The 17,058-nt window shown below is 41.1% G+C and overlaps 1 protein-coding gene across 1 annotated transcript in view; it reads right to left on the bottom strand.

The window, feature by feature from the left end:
• The window catches only part of F13A1 (coagulation factor XIII A chain), a 164,325-nt gene that overhangs the window by 55,189 nt on the left and 92,078 nt on the right, over positions 1 to 17,058 (bottom strand). The window contains exon 8 of the mRNA XM_017526763.1: positions 15,816 to 15,954. Coding sequence (XP_017382252.1) covers positions 15,816 to 15,954 — 139 coding nt within the window. The remainder of the gene's footprint in view (positions 1 to 15,815; positions 15,955 to 17,058) is intronic.

The raw sequence follows: 17,058 nt of genomic DNA, 5'->3' as shown, positions 1-17,058 counted from the left end.
AAAGTTGGTTGATCTGTAGTCTCAGCCACTTGAGGGGCTGAGGTGGAAGGATAACTTAAGCCTGGGAGGTCAAGGCTGCAGTGAGCCATGATTGCACCACGGCACTCCAGCCTGGAAGCCAGAGTGAGACCCTGTCTAAAAAAGGAAAAAAAAGTGATCTAGGCTGTAAGAGAGAATAAAAGATAGGGCAGTGGCTAGGATGTAGTTCAATGCATGGAAGGCTGTTTTGATTATTTTTAAATTAGAAGAGACTGAGGCATGTTCATGGAAGAAGAACTGGTAGAGAGGGTAGGAGTAAAAGGGAACTCAAATATCAAGGATGCAAAGCTGGGTGTGGTGGCTCACACCAGTAATCCCAGCACTTTGGGAGGCCGAGGCGGGCAGATCACGAGGTCAAGAGATCGAGACCATCCTGGACAACATGGTGAAACCCCGTCTCTACTTAAATACACAAAATTAGCCAGCCATGGTGGCAAGCGCCTGTAGTCTCAGCTACTTGGGAGGCTGAGGCAGGAGAATTGCTTGAACCCAGGAGGCGGAAATTGCAGTGAGCCGAGATCGTGCCACTGCACTCCAGCCTGGCGCCTGGTGACAGAGCGAGACTCTTGTCTCAAAAACAAAAAGGATGCAAGAGGATGAGGCTGAGAGCAACACCCTAGACAGAGGTAGGAAGCAAGGAAGGCTCTGCAGGGAGAGAAGGGTACAGATGTGGATCAGGGTGAAGATGTGGAGGTCTCGGAGCAGGAACATGGGATCAGTTCCCACCTGAAAGCTTCCATCTTTGCTTAAAAGCTGGAAGGAAGGTCACTGTGCATGATAGGCAATGACTGCTAGCCTCTCTTCAGAACAGCGAAAGCCGCCCCATCAGGCAGAGGGACCCAGGGAAAAACAGCAATAAAACATTTGCAACCCTGGATCCTGTCCTGCTTCCTATACAACCTGAGGTGTTTAGTGACCCTGGCTTTCACTGCTATACCACCACCCTAGATTAACAGGCTCTAGAATAGCCTTATTTAAATTCAAATCTCCTTGGCAAGGTTAGCCTGGAACAAGATAAATATGCTTTGCACTTCAGATCTCAAGTAAAGACTTTTCTTTGAGGATAATATTTCTTTTCAAATGACCAGGATCTGGGGAAAAGTTTCTTTTCTCTCACTCTGACATCCAATTAGATACACGTGATCTCTCCCAGTTTCACTCATGGCTGAGATGTTATCTGTGTATTTAGGGTGGGATCGTTTCATAACTATCAGGAACTTGCAGGCAGTGGGCGAGGTGGGGAGGAAGCAAATGCTCCCAGTGGGGCTGGGCCTCCATCAATAGGTGGAAAGCTAATGGCGGTGGCTCAGCTCCTAGACAAGCCATGAGCAGAGCGAGAGGGCGCTACCCTCCACAGCCTTAGGGATCTCTTTCACCATGCAATCATCTCTACTCAGGAATGGCCAGGGGAATTGTGTCCTCAGTCACTCATGCCTCTAGAGTTTCCATTTGGCTGACATTACACAATTCTATTTACGCATGCTCAGTTTTATACCCCAAGTTCCTCTATGAACAGGGCTAATGTTTATAGACATTTCTTGTTTTTCTTTTTTTTTTTTTGTTGAGACAGGATCTCATTATATTGCCCAGGCTGGTCTTGAACTCCTGGCCTCAAGTCATCCTCCTGCCCCAGTCTTCCAAAGTGTTGGGATTACAGGCATGAGCATTGTACAAATATATTTAGCATTTGTGATGCAATTCACACATGTCAGAGGATCCAAATTTTGATATACAGTGGTGTCATTTCCCTTTGGGTAGGAAAGCTTCCTTTAGCATGTCTTTAATTTTTTTAAATGGACACATAGTAATTGTATATATTATGGGGTACAAAGTGATGATTTCATATATATACGTGTGTGTGTGTGTGTGTGTGTGTGTGTGTGTGTGTGTGTATAAATATATATAATCATCAAATCACATTGTGGGATAATTAAATTAAGCTAATACCATATCATCTACCTCCCATATTTATTTTTGTGGTGAGAACATTTGAAATTTACTCTCCTGGCAAGTTTGAAATACACAGTACATTATAATTAACTGTAGACAGTATGTTGTATATTTTATCTCAAACACATATTCCTTCTGTACAGACCTTTCCTAATTTCTTCTACTGACTCTTCAGGTTGGAAAATATCCACTGATTCCTGAAATGCTACTTTTTATTCTAAAGCTTATTTGTCTAGGTCCGTGATCGTTTTTCCCTCTTCACCTAGCAGTCTCATCATGCATTTGTAGACGGCATGAAACCACTTTGGGGGCTCTGTTTGCCTCATTCTTCTCCACATCTCCAGCACTAGAGCAGGTCCCCGCCATGAGGAGGTGCTCAACAAGTGTTGGCTAAATAAATCGTGAGGACATCTAGCAAGGAAGGTCTTATTAAACCTTTGCTTATTTGTTCCTTTTTAAGATTCATGCTTTTTTATTTTCTCAGAGTCTTCATTTGAAACTTGAGTTCTCACTACACAGTCAAAATGTACGGGATCCTTTAAAGTAAAAAATTCTAAATCTCTAAAGTGATCTAGTTTTCTTATTGCCTCTTTCTATATAGAAGTAGTATAGAAATTAAAATAAAGGCCTCATTTCATTGAGAGTTGTTTAATCAAGATGAGAACAACCTTTTGGGAAGATAACGATGGAGATGACAAGTGAAGAATGCATCTCTGCTTTATGTTTCTTCCTGTGTGTTCTGTACAGTGATAGCTAGTAATTTTTAGAACTCCTCTCAAGGATGCTAATAATTCGGCAGTATTGGTACTAAGGACTCACAGAATCTTCACCAAAGACAGTGATTCACTAGACTAGCAGCACCCTCCCCTGCTGGGGGACCCTACATGGGACGTCATAGCATTGGTTTAGTTTATCTTGTGATTCAATATATCCATGTGCTTTGAATTCGTGCACAGAAAATAATCACACACATGCAAAGACAAGTGTGTTATGTAAGAATGTTCATCATAGTACAAGAAGGGGAAATTGGAAGCAGCCTAACTGTCCAATGTGTGAGCAAGTATTTTGAAACAGAATAGAATGCTACTCAGCCATAAAAATGCAGGTCTATATTAACCAGACAGGAAAGATGTCCATGGCATATTAGCGTTTCAAAATCATACAATGGAACAGAATTTTAAATGACACCCACTATCCTTCCTTTTGTATTATTCCCTACCCTGAGTGTAGGTGAAATCTATAAACAGAATGGGATAGTATTCCTGTGACTATGTTACTTTATGTGTCAAGGAGGATTTTGCAGATGTCATTAAGTTTACTAATCTGTCGACTTTGAGTTAATTAAAAGGCAGATTATCAGGTGGGTCTGACCATATCAGATGAGCCCTTTAAATCTGGGTCTAGAGGTCAGAGATGGAACAAGTCAGGGATTCAAAGCAGCAGAGACATTCTCCTGCTGGCTTCAAAGAAGATAGAAGTGTGTATGAATTCTACAGCTGCAAGGAACTGAATTCTTTCAAGAACCTGAACGAGTTTGGAAGAGGACTCTGAGATTAGATGGACAACTGTCCCAGCCAGCACTGATTGCAGTTATCTGAGACCCTGAGCAGAGAACCCAGTTAACCTGTGCTCAAACTCGTGACCCACAGAAACTGATGATAAGTTATGTTGTTTTAAGCTGTTACGTTTGTGGTACTTAACTGTGCAGCAACAAAAACATGCATACAATATACAAAGAGACATATCACAAAAGGGTTAAGGAAATGTTACAAATTTTCTGAGTAGTTAGAAAGTAGATACTTCTTACTTTGGTATTTTTTTGCAACATTTAAAATATTGTATAATAAATAGGTATCAGGTTCCCTCCAAAACACCGAGGGCTATTTATTTATTTACTTATTTTTACCAAAAACCAGTAGAGCACAGTAGTTCAAAATCTGCCTTGGTTCTGGCTAAGGTCATATCCAGAGGTATAGGAGCCCATGGACTAGTGAAGAGCTAGACAGAGAACACAGCTGAGACCAACATGGGCTTCAGGGTGCTATGCGTTTGAAGAAAATAAAGTGGTTAATTTAAACAAGGAGTCCTTTACTGCCGTTAACTTGGCTAACTGCTTAAACACTCCACAGAGTCATTTCATTTACAGTCTGCCCAGAAAGTTTCAGAGAAAAGTAGTACTTAAAAGGGAAGAAAGAGATATGTGCTTGTAATTTTGTTTGTGCAGCTTTATTAGGGCTCAGGGGAGAGCACAAACAAGATCAAGAGAAAGCCCCAGAGGAGATGTCTTGGACCAACTTCAAGTGTAAACCAAGTGTTTGAATTCTTTTGTAGCAAAAATGGCAGGGGGTGAAAGAAAGGCACTGTCTATCTTGGAAATCATCTGTGTATTTGTAGCAGGTGGGTGTAGCCCTTCTTCTCTGGTTCTGCTAATATATTCTGAATACAGGCAACAATATTGTTGACAATAATGACAGCATATCCTGGGATTATTAAACTCTGGCCATTTCAGGGGCAGTGGGGATAGGATGGGATTGGAGTTGTTGGAAAGAAGTGGGAATAATTTGGTGGACTCTGAGGCTTGTCTAACAAGTGGAAATGAAAGCCTGGGCTGAGAACAAAACTTGTCAGTTAGGAAATATAATGAAGGAAGACAACAGAAAGGAATCATTCAGAGGAAAGGACGCATGCTGCAGGAATCTTTGATGGTGCTGGGAGCATGACGCTATTTCCGAATGCAGCCGTTGACTGTTTGAGGCTGTTGGAGTGCTGAAACCAGCAAGGGCATTTTTTGGATGTTCACTGACATCATGTCAAAGGCCAGCAGTCCAGTCAGATGGAGACCAGGCCAGTGCCCCTGTCCTCTCTGAGGCTGGGCTGCTTCAGTTCCCTCTGGTGGGGAGTTACCTGAAGAAGCCCTGGGCAGGCAGTCATGAATGGCCTCATTTGTATAGCAGTGCTATACTGGAGATAAATGGAGGGTGCCATGAGCATCCCAGCTCAGTAAAGGATGCTGTTATAGGAATCAGTCGACCACCAAGAAAAAAGAAGAAATGAATGTGTTTATTCTTGCTTTTCCTTCTGAAGGCAAGGGATTTTACAAGTCTCACTGAGAAGTCGAGGTTTAAGTACAATCTGCCATAGCACAAGAGACCTTGATGGAGGGGGTTGCAATGGGGGTGCACTTGGAGAAGTGCTGTAACTCACGCCATGAAACTATGAGGTGTATGTATAGTAGGCATGATAGTCAAAACCATTAATAAGTGCTCAGACACAGACATGAACCAAATGGATGTTGCAACCAATTGGAAAGGACACCAACTCTAAATGCGGTTCTACCGGGCATCCTGGCTGAAGATCAGTCCAGATATCCCCTCTCACATACACACTGCAGGAGTACTGAATGAGTTTCCAGCCACAAAGTCTTCTGGGAGTGTGCCCTTCCTTAGTCCTAAGGGTACAGGCTTCCCACTCTCTTCCTAAGCTTCCAAGAACAGATTTCTTGGATATTTATCAAGAGAATTTTATAGTAGCTTTGTTAATAGCAATTTTTAGAATATTAGAGGCTGGTTATCCAGGTTTCTGTTTTTCCCTCCTTTCATTTTTCCCCATGGTGTGATTATGTGTTTTATTTTATTTTTCAGTGTAGTATCCCCAAATGGAACAGGAAGAGAATGAAACCAAATTTGGCAAAAATAAAACACAAATTACAAAACAAAACAACAACAACAAAAATTAAAGAAGTGTTCAGAAAGTAGATAACACCCCGTCATATACACCACATTTGCCATCATCGGTTAGCAGAAAGCCCTCTCTGAGCACTGGTTGGTTCCCTCTGCTGGGTTCATTTTGAAAATGAAACCCTGCTCCATTTTACCACTCTGGTACAGGAAGCTAGGAATTAATAGCCTGACTGAAAATGAAGAAAACACTGAATTTTGCGAGAATTTGTTTGTATAACTCTAATGTATAAAAAAGTTTCTATCATAAGTTCTGGACAAGTGTCTCCATAATTATTGAAGAAGCTTAAAAAAATTCTAACCCATAGGCCCAGTAAGTACCAAAGTTACTGTTTTGCATTATAAGCTATTTATGAATGTGATATTCTACAGTTGATGGCTCTTATTTTTATAACGTGTTCCTAGAGGTATTATTAATTACATTACAAAAGGAATTAAATTACATTCAGTATTGCTTAGGTGGTGCATACTTTATTAGTTTCTAATTATTTGAAAACTAGTAACCTTCAGATGGTACATATGATGACTCTTTTAGGCAAAAATTATGATGAACCAGAGCATGACTCCATTGTGATTTGGAGTGTTTTCTACATGGTTTATTAAATGGGTCCCACTTTTCCCCCCTTTCTGCCTAATTTCCCGAGAAGTAATTACAATGATCTCTGATGTTGTACCCCCAAACTCCCGTTTGTTTACTCTCAAGTAAGACTTGAGTGGAATGAGGGCTTTAGGCACTCTTTGGAGACATTCCAGCAGCAGGAATGGACGAGTGCCTGAGAGGAATGGGAGGAGAATCTAAGGCAGTGATTTCTAACCTTCAAAGAGCAATGCCCCCGTCTCTTTTTGAGCAAATATTTTTAACATCCCTTCATTATGCTGAAACAAAATCCATAGATGGCTTTCTACATACATAGTTTCTAAAAGATCAGTATCATGCCCTATGATGTATGGAAGAAATGGAGAAATGAAAGGATATACGTACGATAATATGTGTTTCAGTAGATACACATCAGGAAGACTATACTAGATGCCAAAAATATTCTTACAAAATGTAAAGCACCTGAAGGTATGGTAGGCCTCCATTTGGAAGCACTTGTGTAGTGGTTAAGAGTGGGCTCTGGGAAACATTTCCAGAATGGCAGAGTAAGGACCACTGGAAATCTGCTCCTCCACAGAGCAATGAGAACACTTGTAAATATGATCACAATCGACTTTTCCAGAACTCTGGAAGTGAAGCAACGACTTGCAACAATCTAAGGGGCATTTATTCAAGAAAAAAAAAAAACAGATAAATCTCAGTAAGAAGAGTGACTTTGTGAAGTTTTAATTTGCCTTGTTCTCACCCCTCTTCCACAGCAGTCTTAAAAACCAGTAGCCTCGGTAGCTTTACAGACTTGCAGCCTAGAAACCAACGAAGCGGAGAAAATGAATACTCCAAAAGCTCTTCCCCCCTCCCCCCAAATTGCCACTGTTTAACTTGCCTGGTGGCTCTCTAAAAAACTCCATTCTCAGGGCTTGTTTTTATTTTATCTGATTCACAGCTCATTCTGAATCAGCTCTATTCCTATGATGCATAAAAATAAAAGGGCCAGACACAGTGGCTCCTTCCTGTAATGTCAGCACTTTGGGAGGCTGACTCGGATGGATCACAAGGTCAGGAGATCGAGACCATTCTAGCTAACATGGTGAAACCCTATCTCTACTAAAAATACAAAAAAATTAGCCAGGCATGGTGGCATGTGCCGGTAGTCCCAGCTACTTAGGAGGCTGAGGCAGAAGAACCACTTGAACCCGGGAGGCAGAGGTTGTAGTGAGCTGAGATTGTGCCACTGTACTCCAGCCTGGAGACAGAGTAAGACTCCCTCTCAAAATAAATAAATAAATAAATAAATAAATAAATAAATAAATAAATAAGTAAATAGAAGCCAGTGTTTAACATCACAATGTCTGAAGGGGCAATACCATTTGAGACTAAAAAAGGGCTACCCAAAATACTTAGAAAGAAAAACCAGGGAATAAGATGTCCATAGGAGGCTTGGAAAAACTCTGACATAGATGACCACAAACATGTGCAGGGCTGTGAGCATGCCCAAAACAAAAGCCGCAGGAAGGTCCTAATCTCTCATCTCTGGTTGATCTTGAGGCTCTGTCCACACAGGAAGTGAAGGCTAAAGAAGAATTGTAAACTGCCTGCTCAAGGATTAAAGACTTTCCCCAACAAACACACAAAGCTACTTGGCTAAAGCTGGGAAGTTTTGGGCTCAAGGTGCTTAAGGAAATCTCTGTTCAATTGTTATATGACCCCTGAGCTAACTCAGCTCACTTCAGTGGCCATATATCACAAGGAAAATAAACTTTACAGAATTAATCCAAGAAGGTCACTGAATAAACCACCACCACCAGCAGCAGCAGCAGTAACAACAACAGCAAACATCAACAATAGATGCTAGAGAACAGGAAATCTGATTTTAAGAGTTGCCACATTATACTGTTTTAAATGTCCAGTTTTCAACAAAAACCACAAGACACAGAAAGAAACAGAAAAGTATAGCCCATACAGAGAAAAAAAGCAGCCAAGAGAAGTTGTTATTAAGAAAGCAAAGATGCTAGACTTACAAGAAAAAGATCTTAAATTAACCATTATAAATATGTTTAAAGAACTGAAGGGAAACCATGAGAATTATGTCTCATCAAACAGAGTATATGATGAAAAGATAGAAAATCTGGCACTGAAAAGTTCAAGAACCAAAATGCAAAATTCACTAGTTTCAACAGTAGACTTTTAAGCAGGCAGAAAGAAGAATCAATGAACTTGAAGGTAGGCGAATTGTAATCATCCGATTTGAAAAACAGAAGAAAACAAAAACAACCAAAGCCCCAGAAGAAGGTGAGATGTTTCTGATGCAGTTGATGAAGTATATTAACATTTTAATAGGAGTCCCAGAAGAAGAGGAAAGAGAGCAAGCAGCAGAAAGAATAGTTGAAGAAACAATAGCCAAACATTTCCCAAGTTCAATGCAAGATATTATTATATACATCGAAAAAGTTCAAAAACGCCAAGTGGGATAAACTTGAGTATAGCTACGCTTAGACACATCATACCCAAACTGTCAAAAGCTGAAGGCAAATAGAGAATCTCTTTTTTGCTTTTTATCTTTTTCAAATCTCACACCTGTGTGAGACAAAAAATCTCTAAGACAGCAAGAAGAAAACGGTTTACCATGTGCAAGAGATCATCAGCAAGGTGATTTAAGTTTTCTCTCTTATTAACTCTCTTATTTTTTTCTCTCTTCTCCATTTCTATTTATACTTCATACATATATAAAAAATTAACTCAAAATGAATCCCAGACCTATATGTAAGATCTAAGACTGTAAAACTCTTAGAACAAAACAGAGAAACAAATCTTTGTGACCTTGGATCAGGTTATGGTTTCTTCGATATAACACCAAACGTATAAGCAACCAAATAAATAATAGAAAAGCTGAATTTTATAAAAATTAATGTCTTTAGTGCTTCAAAGGACACCATTAAGAAAATGAAAAGAGAGCCCAAAGATGATAGAAAATATTTACAAATCACAGATATGATAGAGAGTTTGTATGCAGAACATGTAAAGAATAATCACAACTCAACAATACAAAAGCAGGTCAATTTAAAAATAGAACAAAAATTTGAATAACCATTTGCTAAAGAAGATACACAAATGGCCAAGAAAATCATAAAAAGATGTTCAAAGTCATTGGTCATTAGAGAAATGAAAATTAAACCCACAATAAAATACCACTTCATACCCACTAGGATGACTATAATAATAATTTTAAAAAACAGAAAAGTTTTTGGCAAGAATATGAAGTTGGAACTTTTGTGTATTGCTTATGGGAATATAAAATGGAGTAGCTACTTTGGAAGACAGTTTGGCAGTTCATCAAAAAAAAAAAAAAAAACTTAAACATACAGTTATCACACAACCCAGAAATTCTACTCTAAATATATACCCATGAGAAATAAAAACATATGTTCATATAAAAACTTTTACCTGAATGCTCATAACAACGTTATTCGGGAAAGCCAAAAGTGGATACAACCCAAATGTACAACTGATGAATGGATAAATAAAATCTGGTTTATCCATACAATGAAATATTGTTCATCAGTAAAAGGGAATGAAGTACTGACACATGCTAGAACATGGATGAACCTTGAACATATTACACTAAGTGAAGGAAGCTGGACACAAAAGGTCACATATTACATGATTCCATTTATAGGAAATGATCAGAACAGGCAAATCCATAGAGAGAGAAAGTAGATTAGTGGTTGCCAGAGCTGTAAAAATGGGGAGTGACTGCTAATGGGTATGGCAGAGAAGAGAGAAAATGTTTGGGAATCTGATGATAATGATGGTTGCACAAGACCACAAATATACTGAAAATGGCCTAGTGCTGTGGCTCATGCCTGGGAGACTGAGGCAGGAGAATCTCCTGAGGCCAGGAGTTCAAGACCAGCCAGGGCAACATAGCAAGCTCTTGTCTCTTACCAAAAAAAAGGCTCCTATGCACTTTGGGAGGCTGAGGCCAGGAGTTCAAGAACAGTCTGGGCAACATAGAGAACTCTTGTCTCTTGTCCCCCACCCCACAAAAAAGAAATCAAACATTAACCAGCTATGGTAGTATGCGCCTGTAGTCCCAGCTGCTAGGGAAGCTAAGGTGGGAAGATTGTGTGAGCCTGAGAGGCCGAGACTGCAGAGTCATGATCTTGCCATTGCAATCCAGCTTGGGTGACAGACACGCTGTCTCAAAATAATAACAGTAATACATATATAAAAATATACTAAAAGTTACTGAATTATGTACTTTGAGAGTGAATTTTATAGTATGTGAATTATATCTTAATAAAGATGTTATTTATTGTTATTCATTTATTTTTGAGACCAAGTCTCATTCTGTTACCCAAGCTGGAGGAGGGCAGTGGTGTGATCTTGGCTCACTGCCACCTCTGTCTCCCATGTTCAAGTGATTCTCCTGCCTCAGCCTTCCAAGTAGCTGGCATTACAGGCAGGCACCACCACATCCAGCTATTTTCTTTTTTTCTTTTTTTTTTTTTGGTATTTTAAGTAGAGACAAGATATCACCATGTTGGCCAGGCTGGTCTCAAACTCCCGATCTCAAGTGATCCTCCCACACTAGCCTCCCAAAATGTTGGGATTCCAAATGTGAGCCACCATGCCTGGTCAATAAGAATGTTATTTTAAAAAGAGTGGGCTCTGGGGTCAGCCTCCTTGGGCTTGTAATTCATGTTCTGCCATTTATTGGCTGGGATCTTGATTAAGCTACTATGCCAATTACCTTAACATGCTGTTAAGAGGTTGAACTAAATTAATACATGTCAGCAGTTAAATCAGGACCCAATGCAAAAAAAAAAAAAAAAGCATTTTGTAAACATGAGTTACTTTACTCCCTGAAGGTGGCAAATAACTTTTTTTTCCAACACTATTGTGTGCCTTCAGTGTATATTCTCAGTCCTCTAATGATAAAGCTCATGGTCTAACTCCAGGTGATTTGCCTAAAACCAATTTTGAATGACCAGAAATATGGTTAACAGGAAAATGTTTGAACATAAACATCTTCAATAACTGTCCAGAACTGGCAACTGCGATGCATTGTAAGATAATTTTACAAACCCTTAGCATCTTTAAGCAATGTGATCTATATTCAGAATTTTTCTTCTACACTATTTTATTTGGAATTCATTTTTAGATCATTGTGTTTTACAGACAGTGATTAAAATTGAAGATAATTTCACAATATAAAAGTCCAACTAGATGAGTGATAGAGAACATCTAAAAAATGTAAAGGAAGAACAGTCTCAATTTCAAAAATGCTCCTACAATGTATAAAACACTGTATGAGTACTGAGGACATAATGAGAATTAGGTTAGGGCAGTGTCCCAGGTGGGAAAGCTGGTTAATTTCTGCTGGAAAAATGTGCTTTGAAAAAGCTCTGTTTATAGATTAAGACCACCCATTGCTGCATGGAGCTTTTACGCATTAAAATTTTTTTCCAACCAATTACGTTTATTCAGTGCTTGCTCTATGCCCTGCACACTGTTACATGCTGACAAAACAAAAATATAATCGGTCAAACACTGCTCCCCCTGTGTGTGGGTGCATTCTGATGGGGAAAAGCCAAGAGGAGGACACCAACCCTCACCCAGAATCATCCAATCAGACCACACTGACTCCAGCAAAAGAACACAGGAGGCATCTTCATTTAGAAGGAGTGAAGCCTTTCATTGAAAAATCTTCCATGATCCTAATAAGTGCCACCATCTCTGTCTTTTAAAATTGTTTCCATTTTGACTGTGACCTTTGTATAAAGAGGCGATCAAGTTGAGCTCTTCTAAGGCGAGGCCAAACCATTGCTGTCCCCCTGCCCCTCTGAGTAGCCCTGACTCCCGCCTCACTGAGCCCTCATATTTCTATTTGCTGTTTGGACTGCAGCTAAACATTGAGCAAGCATCTTCATTAAACTGTCCACAGTGATTCATAGCTGTCTACCCCCAAGAGGTTACACATAATTCAGAACTCATCAGCACACTGGGGTCAGGCGGCCGAAATTGCTCCTTCCGTGATCTACTACTTGGCATTTTCCCACTTGGGGTTTTATTTGCTACCCTGGGATCTAATGACTCTGGCCTGCTGTGCCCGCCTGAGGATCCTGAGTCCCCAGCTCTCTTCAGAACAGCTAAGGGGCCTGGACCATGGCCTCTGTTGGCATCAACAGTGGGGCCGCCCTATGCAAAACTGCAGCCCCTCTGAGGTGAGGCTGTCTCTTGGAGGGGAACATCCATCATTCAGAGGACCTAAGGTGACAAATCAGGAAGCAGTCTGTCCTTGAGGGTCTGCATAAGGGGAAAAGGGTCACAGCAAGAGACAGAGCCAAACTTGTCACTTCTGGCCCTGGAGTGCGGCAAGCAGAATACACCTCTCACACACTCTTGAGCGCTTCCTCTGAGCCTCCCTACTGTCCGATTCCGGTTTTGGCAGGCTGGTATCTGGCTGAGTCATGGAGAAGAGGACACCCTGAGTCACTGAGACCTAACTGGACAAATTGATCACAAACTGTGGATCCTTGGGACCTGAGTGTTGAAGAGGAAATAGATGGTGAAGGACGAGAGGTCGTTCTCAGATCTCCTTTCCTTGGAGAGGAGAGGGGCCCCAGCCACACCAACCAGGAGCAGGAAAGACAGTTTGGGATGGGTGGGTTTGACCAGAGCCCGCAGAGGGAGGTAAGTGTGAGGCCAGTGGCTCCTGAGACCCTTGCTAGGAAATCCATCAGGCCACATGTTGCCAGCCTACACTGTACTGACCTCACAGAGGTCAGCTCATGCCTAACAAATCATTCCCACCCCCCACCTCAGCCTCTGTTTCACCCTCACACTTCTAAACCAGCCCCATTGCTCAGGCAGCCCCCACTTCTTACCAGTGACCAATACTAACTGAATCAGCATCAGGCCTACCTCTATGGTAAGCACTCTCCCTGGATCACCTGATTTAATCGTGATAGCCACCCCATCCGGAAATGGTAACTACTAAGATTACTTTCATTCTACTGATGAGGAAACTGAAGCTCAGAGAGGTGAAGTCATTTTCTCAAAGCCACACAGCAGGTAGCTGCCCAAGCCAAAGCCTGACATAGGGATGTGGCTGTTGTGGTCATGCACTGGCTGACATGTCTGGAACAGCCTGCACCAGCCTCCTCAACCCAGGAGGGTCTCAGTCATACTTTTGTTTTCCTGGACCACCTATAACTTCCAAGTTTCATGGGTGTTTGCACTGGTGAGGTCAAGTTCTGCTTTTTCTTTAAAAATACCCCAAAGTAACAGAAATAGCACAGTCATCTTAGGACACTGGGCATCCCTCTTTTTCTGATAGCTTCGATGTACTTAGGTTGATGGCAACATATTGCCTCCAAGAAATTCCAGCTGTGTGACTAATAATGAAGGCAATAATAGCAGCTAACATTCATTAGGCACCTGTTATGCTCGGCTCTGTGCTGAGTGAAGCAGGGAATATTGTTCTCTCTGCTTTAGAGGATAAAAGAGGCACAGAGAGGCTGTGCCTTGCCCAAGGTCACACAGCTTGGGGAGTCGCAGAGCCAAGCCTTGGCCTTGGATCTCACTGAGCCCTTTAATCCCTGTGCTCCATGGTCCGGGCACGTCCTGAGTTGTGCTGGCCTCAGCCCCGCAGTCAGTCAGAGCATTCGATCAGGCATCATTCATCGAAAACCTACAAGTCTGGCAAAGGGAGGGAATAGGAATCTTGGGCCATGGTCTACAGTGGAGGGTGGCTGAGGGCCCCAGGCCAGGAAGCACAGTCCCAGGGTGATAGGATATTTGAGTAAGGCACCAAAGGAGCAAATGGTGTAAGGGAAAGGGGAAGGAATTTGGAGCAGAAACCTGAAAGAGGACAGGGTTACCCAAAGCAAGATCTAGCAGCTTCATGATGTCGTATTGATTCTGTTTAGGGTCTGGGGGGTTATTTGTTGGAGTCCCCATGGGGATTTATTTGATGATGGGAGATATTTGAATCAAGGAACTGGGAAGGATAACTTTGGACTGCATTTAGCTACTAAAGGCATTGTGTACGTGTGTGTACGTGTGTGTGTGTGTAAGGAAGAGATATGGAGAATGCCAAATAACTATCTTTTTGTCATTTTTAACAATCGCAATGAGTTTTGGGGGGTGCCTATTTTGATCTGTTTTTGTCATCCCATGTACATGTAGGGCTGCTATATTGTAATGCTGCAGGCTTAAAGAATTCTTTGCATTTCTGTTCAGTTTACAGAGACAAGGTTTTGTCTTACACGTCCCCTTCAGCTTACTATGGCTCAGCTCATTCCCTTCCAATGAACTGTACTATTTTTAATTCATGGTAGCACTTTGCTACTCATTCAGCAATTTCCTTTTAACATTCCCCAATGAATGTTTGCCCCTACTGGCGAGTTAATACTGCTTCTACAACTGTGACCCATTCCTGTAACATGAGGAAGTTCAGGCACTTCTAACTTTTCATTTTGCTTAAAAAGAACTTATAACTTCCTACCATCCACATTTGGATGCTTTTATAATAGACGTTTTAGCTTTATTATTTGTGTGTGAGACTTATTTTGGGCTTGGAAATTCTACCTAGCTCATTGCCTGACCACAGAGGAAATTATGCCCGAATTTCCTCCCACACAGACCTTGATAAAAATTCTATTTAAACTTAGGATATTTGTTTCCTTTCTTTTTAGTGTATTGATTTGGACTTGGGGATCTCAAGGACAAATGGAATTTCTCTAGGATCTTAAGCTTCCTCTAGCCAGCTCGTGATAAAGCTGCTCAGAGCAGTGAGAGAACCCCACGGTTGGTATTTGGAAACAATTTCAACTTTATTCCCATTTCTATATCTCAATGAAAGGTGACAATATAATCAAGGAGAATCTCATCTTTACGTTCAAAAAGCAATCCTATTTTGATGAAGTTATTTAAAAGATTGTGGTTAAGGGTCAGAAGCACCAGATGTATGACCTTGAGCAAGTCTTTTTGGGCCTCAGCTTCCTCATCTGTAAATGGGGATATTAATAACATCCACCTGATAAAACTGGAAAGGATTGGGTAAGATCATGCAAACACAAAGACTAATGCATAATAAGTGCTTAATCAATGTTAGCTATGTTACTCCTAGGGCACTGACCCAGAGAACGCTTGGCTCCAACGCTTCTGCTATTAACTGTAACATTAATATATGGAGGTAGATAGGAACTAGTATAGGCATATGCAGTAGCTAAAATCATGACCTTTTTTTGTTGCTTGCTATTATAAGGAATGATTGATTTTTATCACTAGGAAACCAAACTGTCTCTTCAGTAACATTTCTAATTCATTTGCTAAAACATTCTTTGGCAATCTGACTTTTCTGCCTATGCTATTGAAAGGTCCTCGGAATAGAACAGAAAGAAACATCAGATCGAGTCTATCTTGTGGTAAATGTGTAACATTACTATAATGTGCTATCAGCCAATGTCACTGTCAATCACACTTACCACACGGAATCCTTGGTGAGGGTGGAATTCACGCTCCCATCTTCTTCCAGGAAGATGTCCATTTGCAAATTGGCATCATTATCGTGGGCCGAGAAATAATTGGTAATAACTCTTGCTGGTATTCCAAGACATCGTAAAACTACAGGAAAGGATAGGCCATAGCTAAACACATCACCAGCATTTAATAAACACAGAGTGATTAAACCCGCTCTCGTAGGGGACTTTCTTCATGACCAACATGAAAAGCCCTTTGAACATGTCCTCAAATGTTCCATACTGGAAAAGGGGGTGATGGAGAGAAGTCTTGCTGTGTGATCCTTCAGAACTGTAGCTGGCGTCAAATGAAGCCAGCTAGAGTAGAAACCCAACAGGATTCTAATTGTTTTGTTTCTAAGCATATGATCATCAATGTAGTATTATTTTAGTCCAGTGAATGGGACTATGCTCCTGAAAATACAATTTCACAAACCCACTAATAGGAAGTTAGGAATTTACAGAGCAGGTCCTTAATGGACTTTGCTCACCTGGCCAGAATTTGCTCTTGTGACATGCATTGGAGGGTGACACCACAGATTCATTTTAATTGTTAGGTAATAAATTACTTGGATACCTTTCTTGCCATATGTACCTATTGATTAAACTTAATCCAAATGCCCTCCCTGGCTCCCAGGACGCCAGACATCAGGGCTCATTGAAAATAATTCAGCTGACAATTTTAAGATTAATGACTTGGCTTGCCTTTTTATTTTCTCCTTCAGAATAGTTTAGCATTTTTAACCAAAGACTACCCACCTCCTTCAACAGAACAACCTTGGAAGTCCAAACTGGGGTCTGGTAGAGACTCAAGGGTCCCCCTCCTTAAAGGACTTGATCTTAATGCCCCAAACAACAGGGGCAGCTGCCACTGGCCTCCCATTCCTGTCTTCCTCTGTTGATTTGCAGCCCTATTCACCCGGGGTCTTGCCAATAAAACGATTGCCACTTTCATTCTGTTCCTACTGAACATTAATTCACATTATCCAGAACACGTCTTGGTCAAGAGCCTGCCTTACTCATCATTTCAAGAAAGTGAGCCTTGACATTACGGCACCTGTTCCTCCCTCCCCATTTCCATCTTCAGGTTTACTCTCACTGTTTCCCCACAGTGTGTTTCTGCCTTTTTCTTAATTTACCACCAAAGTTTGCTTTCCAGCATAGATTGGATAACCTTTTTATGCCAAAGACATGAATGGAATTAAGGTGT

The sequence above is a fragment of the Cebus imitator genome, unplaced genomic scaffold (genome assembly GCF_001604975.1).
Source record: "Cebus imitator isolate Cc_AM_T3 unplaced genomic scaffold, Cebus_imitator-1.0 Scaffold43, whole genome shotgun sequence".
NCBI classification, from domain to species: domain Eukaryota; kingdom Metazoa; phylum Chordata; class Mammalia; order Primates; family Cebidae; genus Cebus; species Cebus imitator.
Note: the sequence above shows the minus strand (reverse complement) of the source record. Positions and strands in the feature narration are given on the sequence as shown.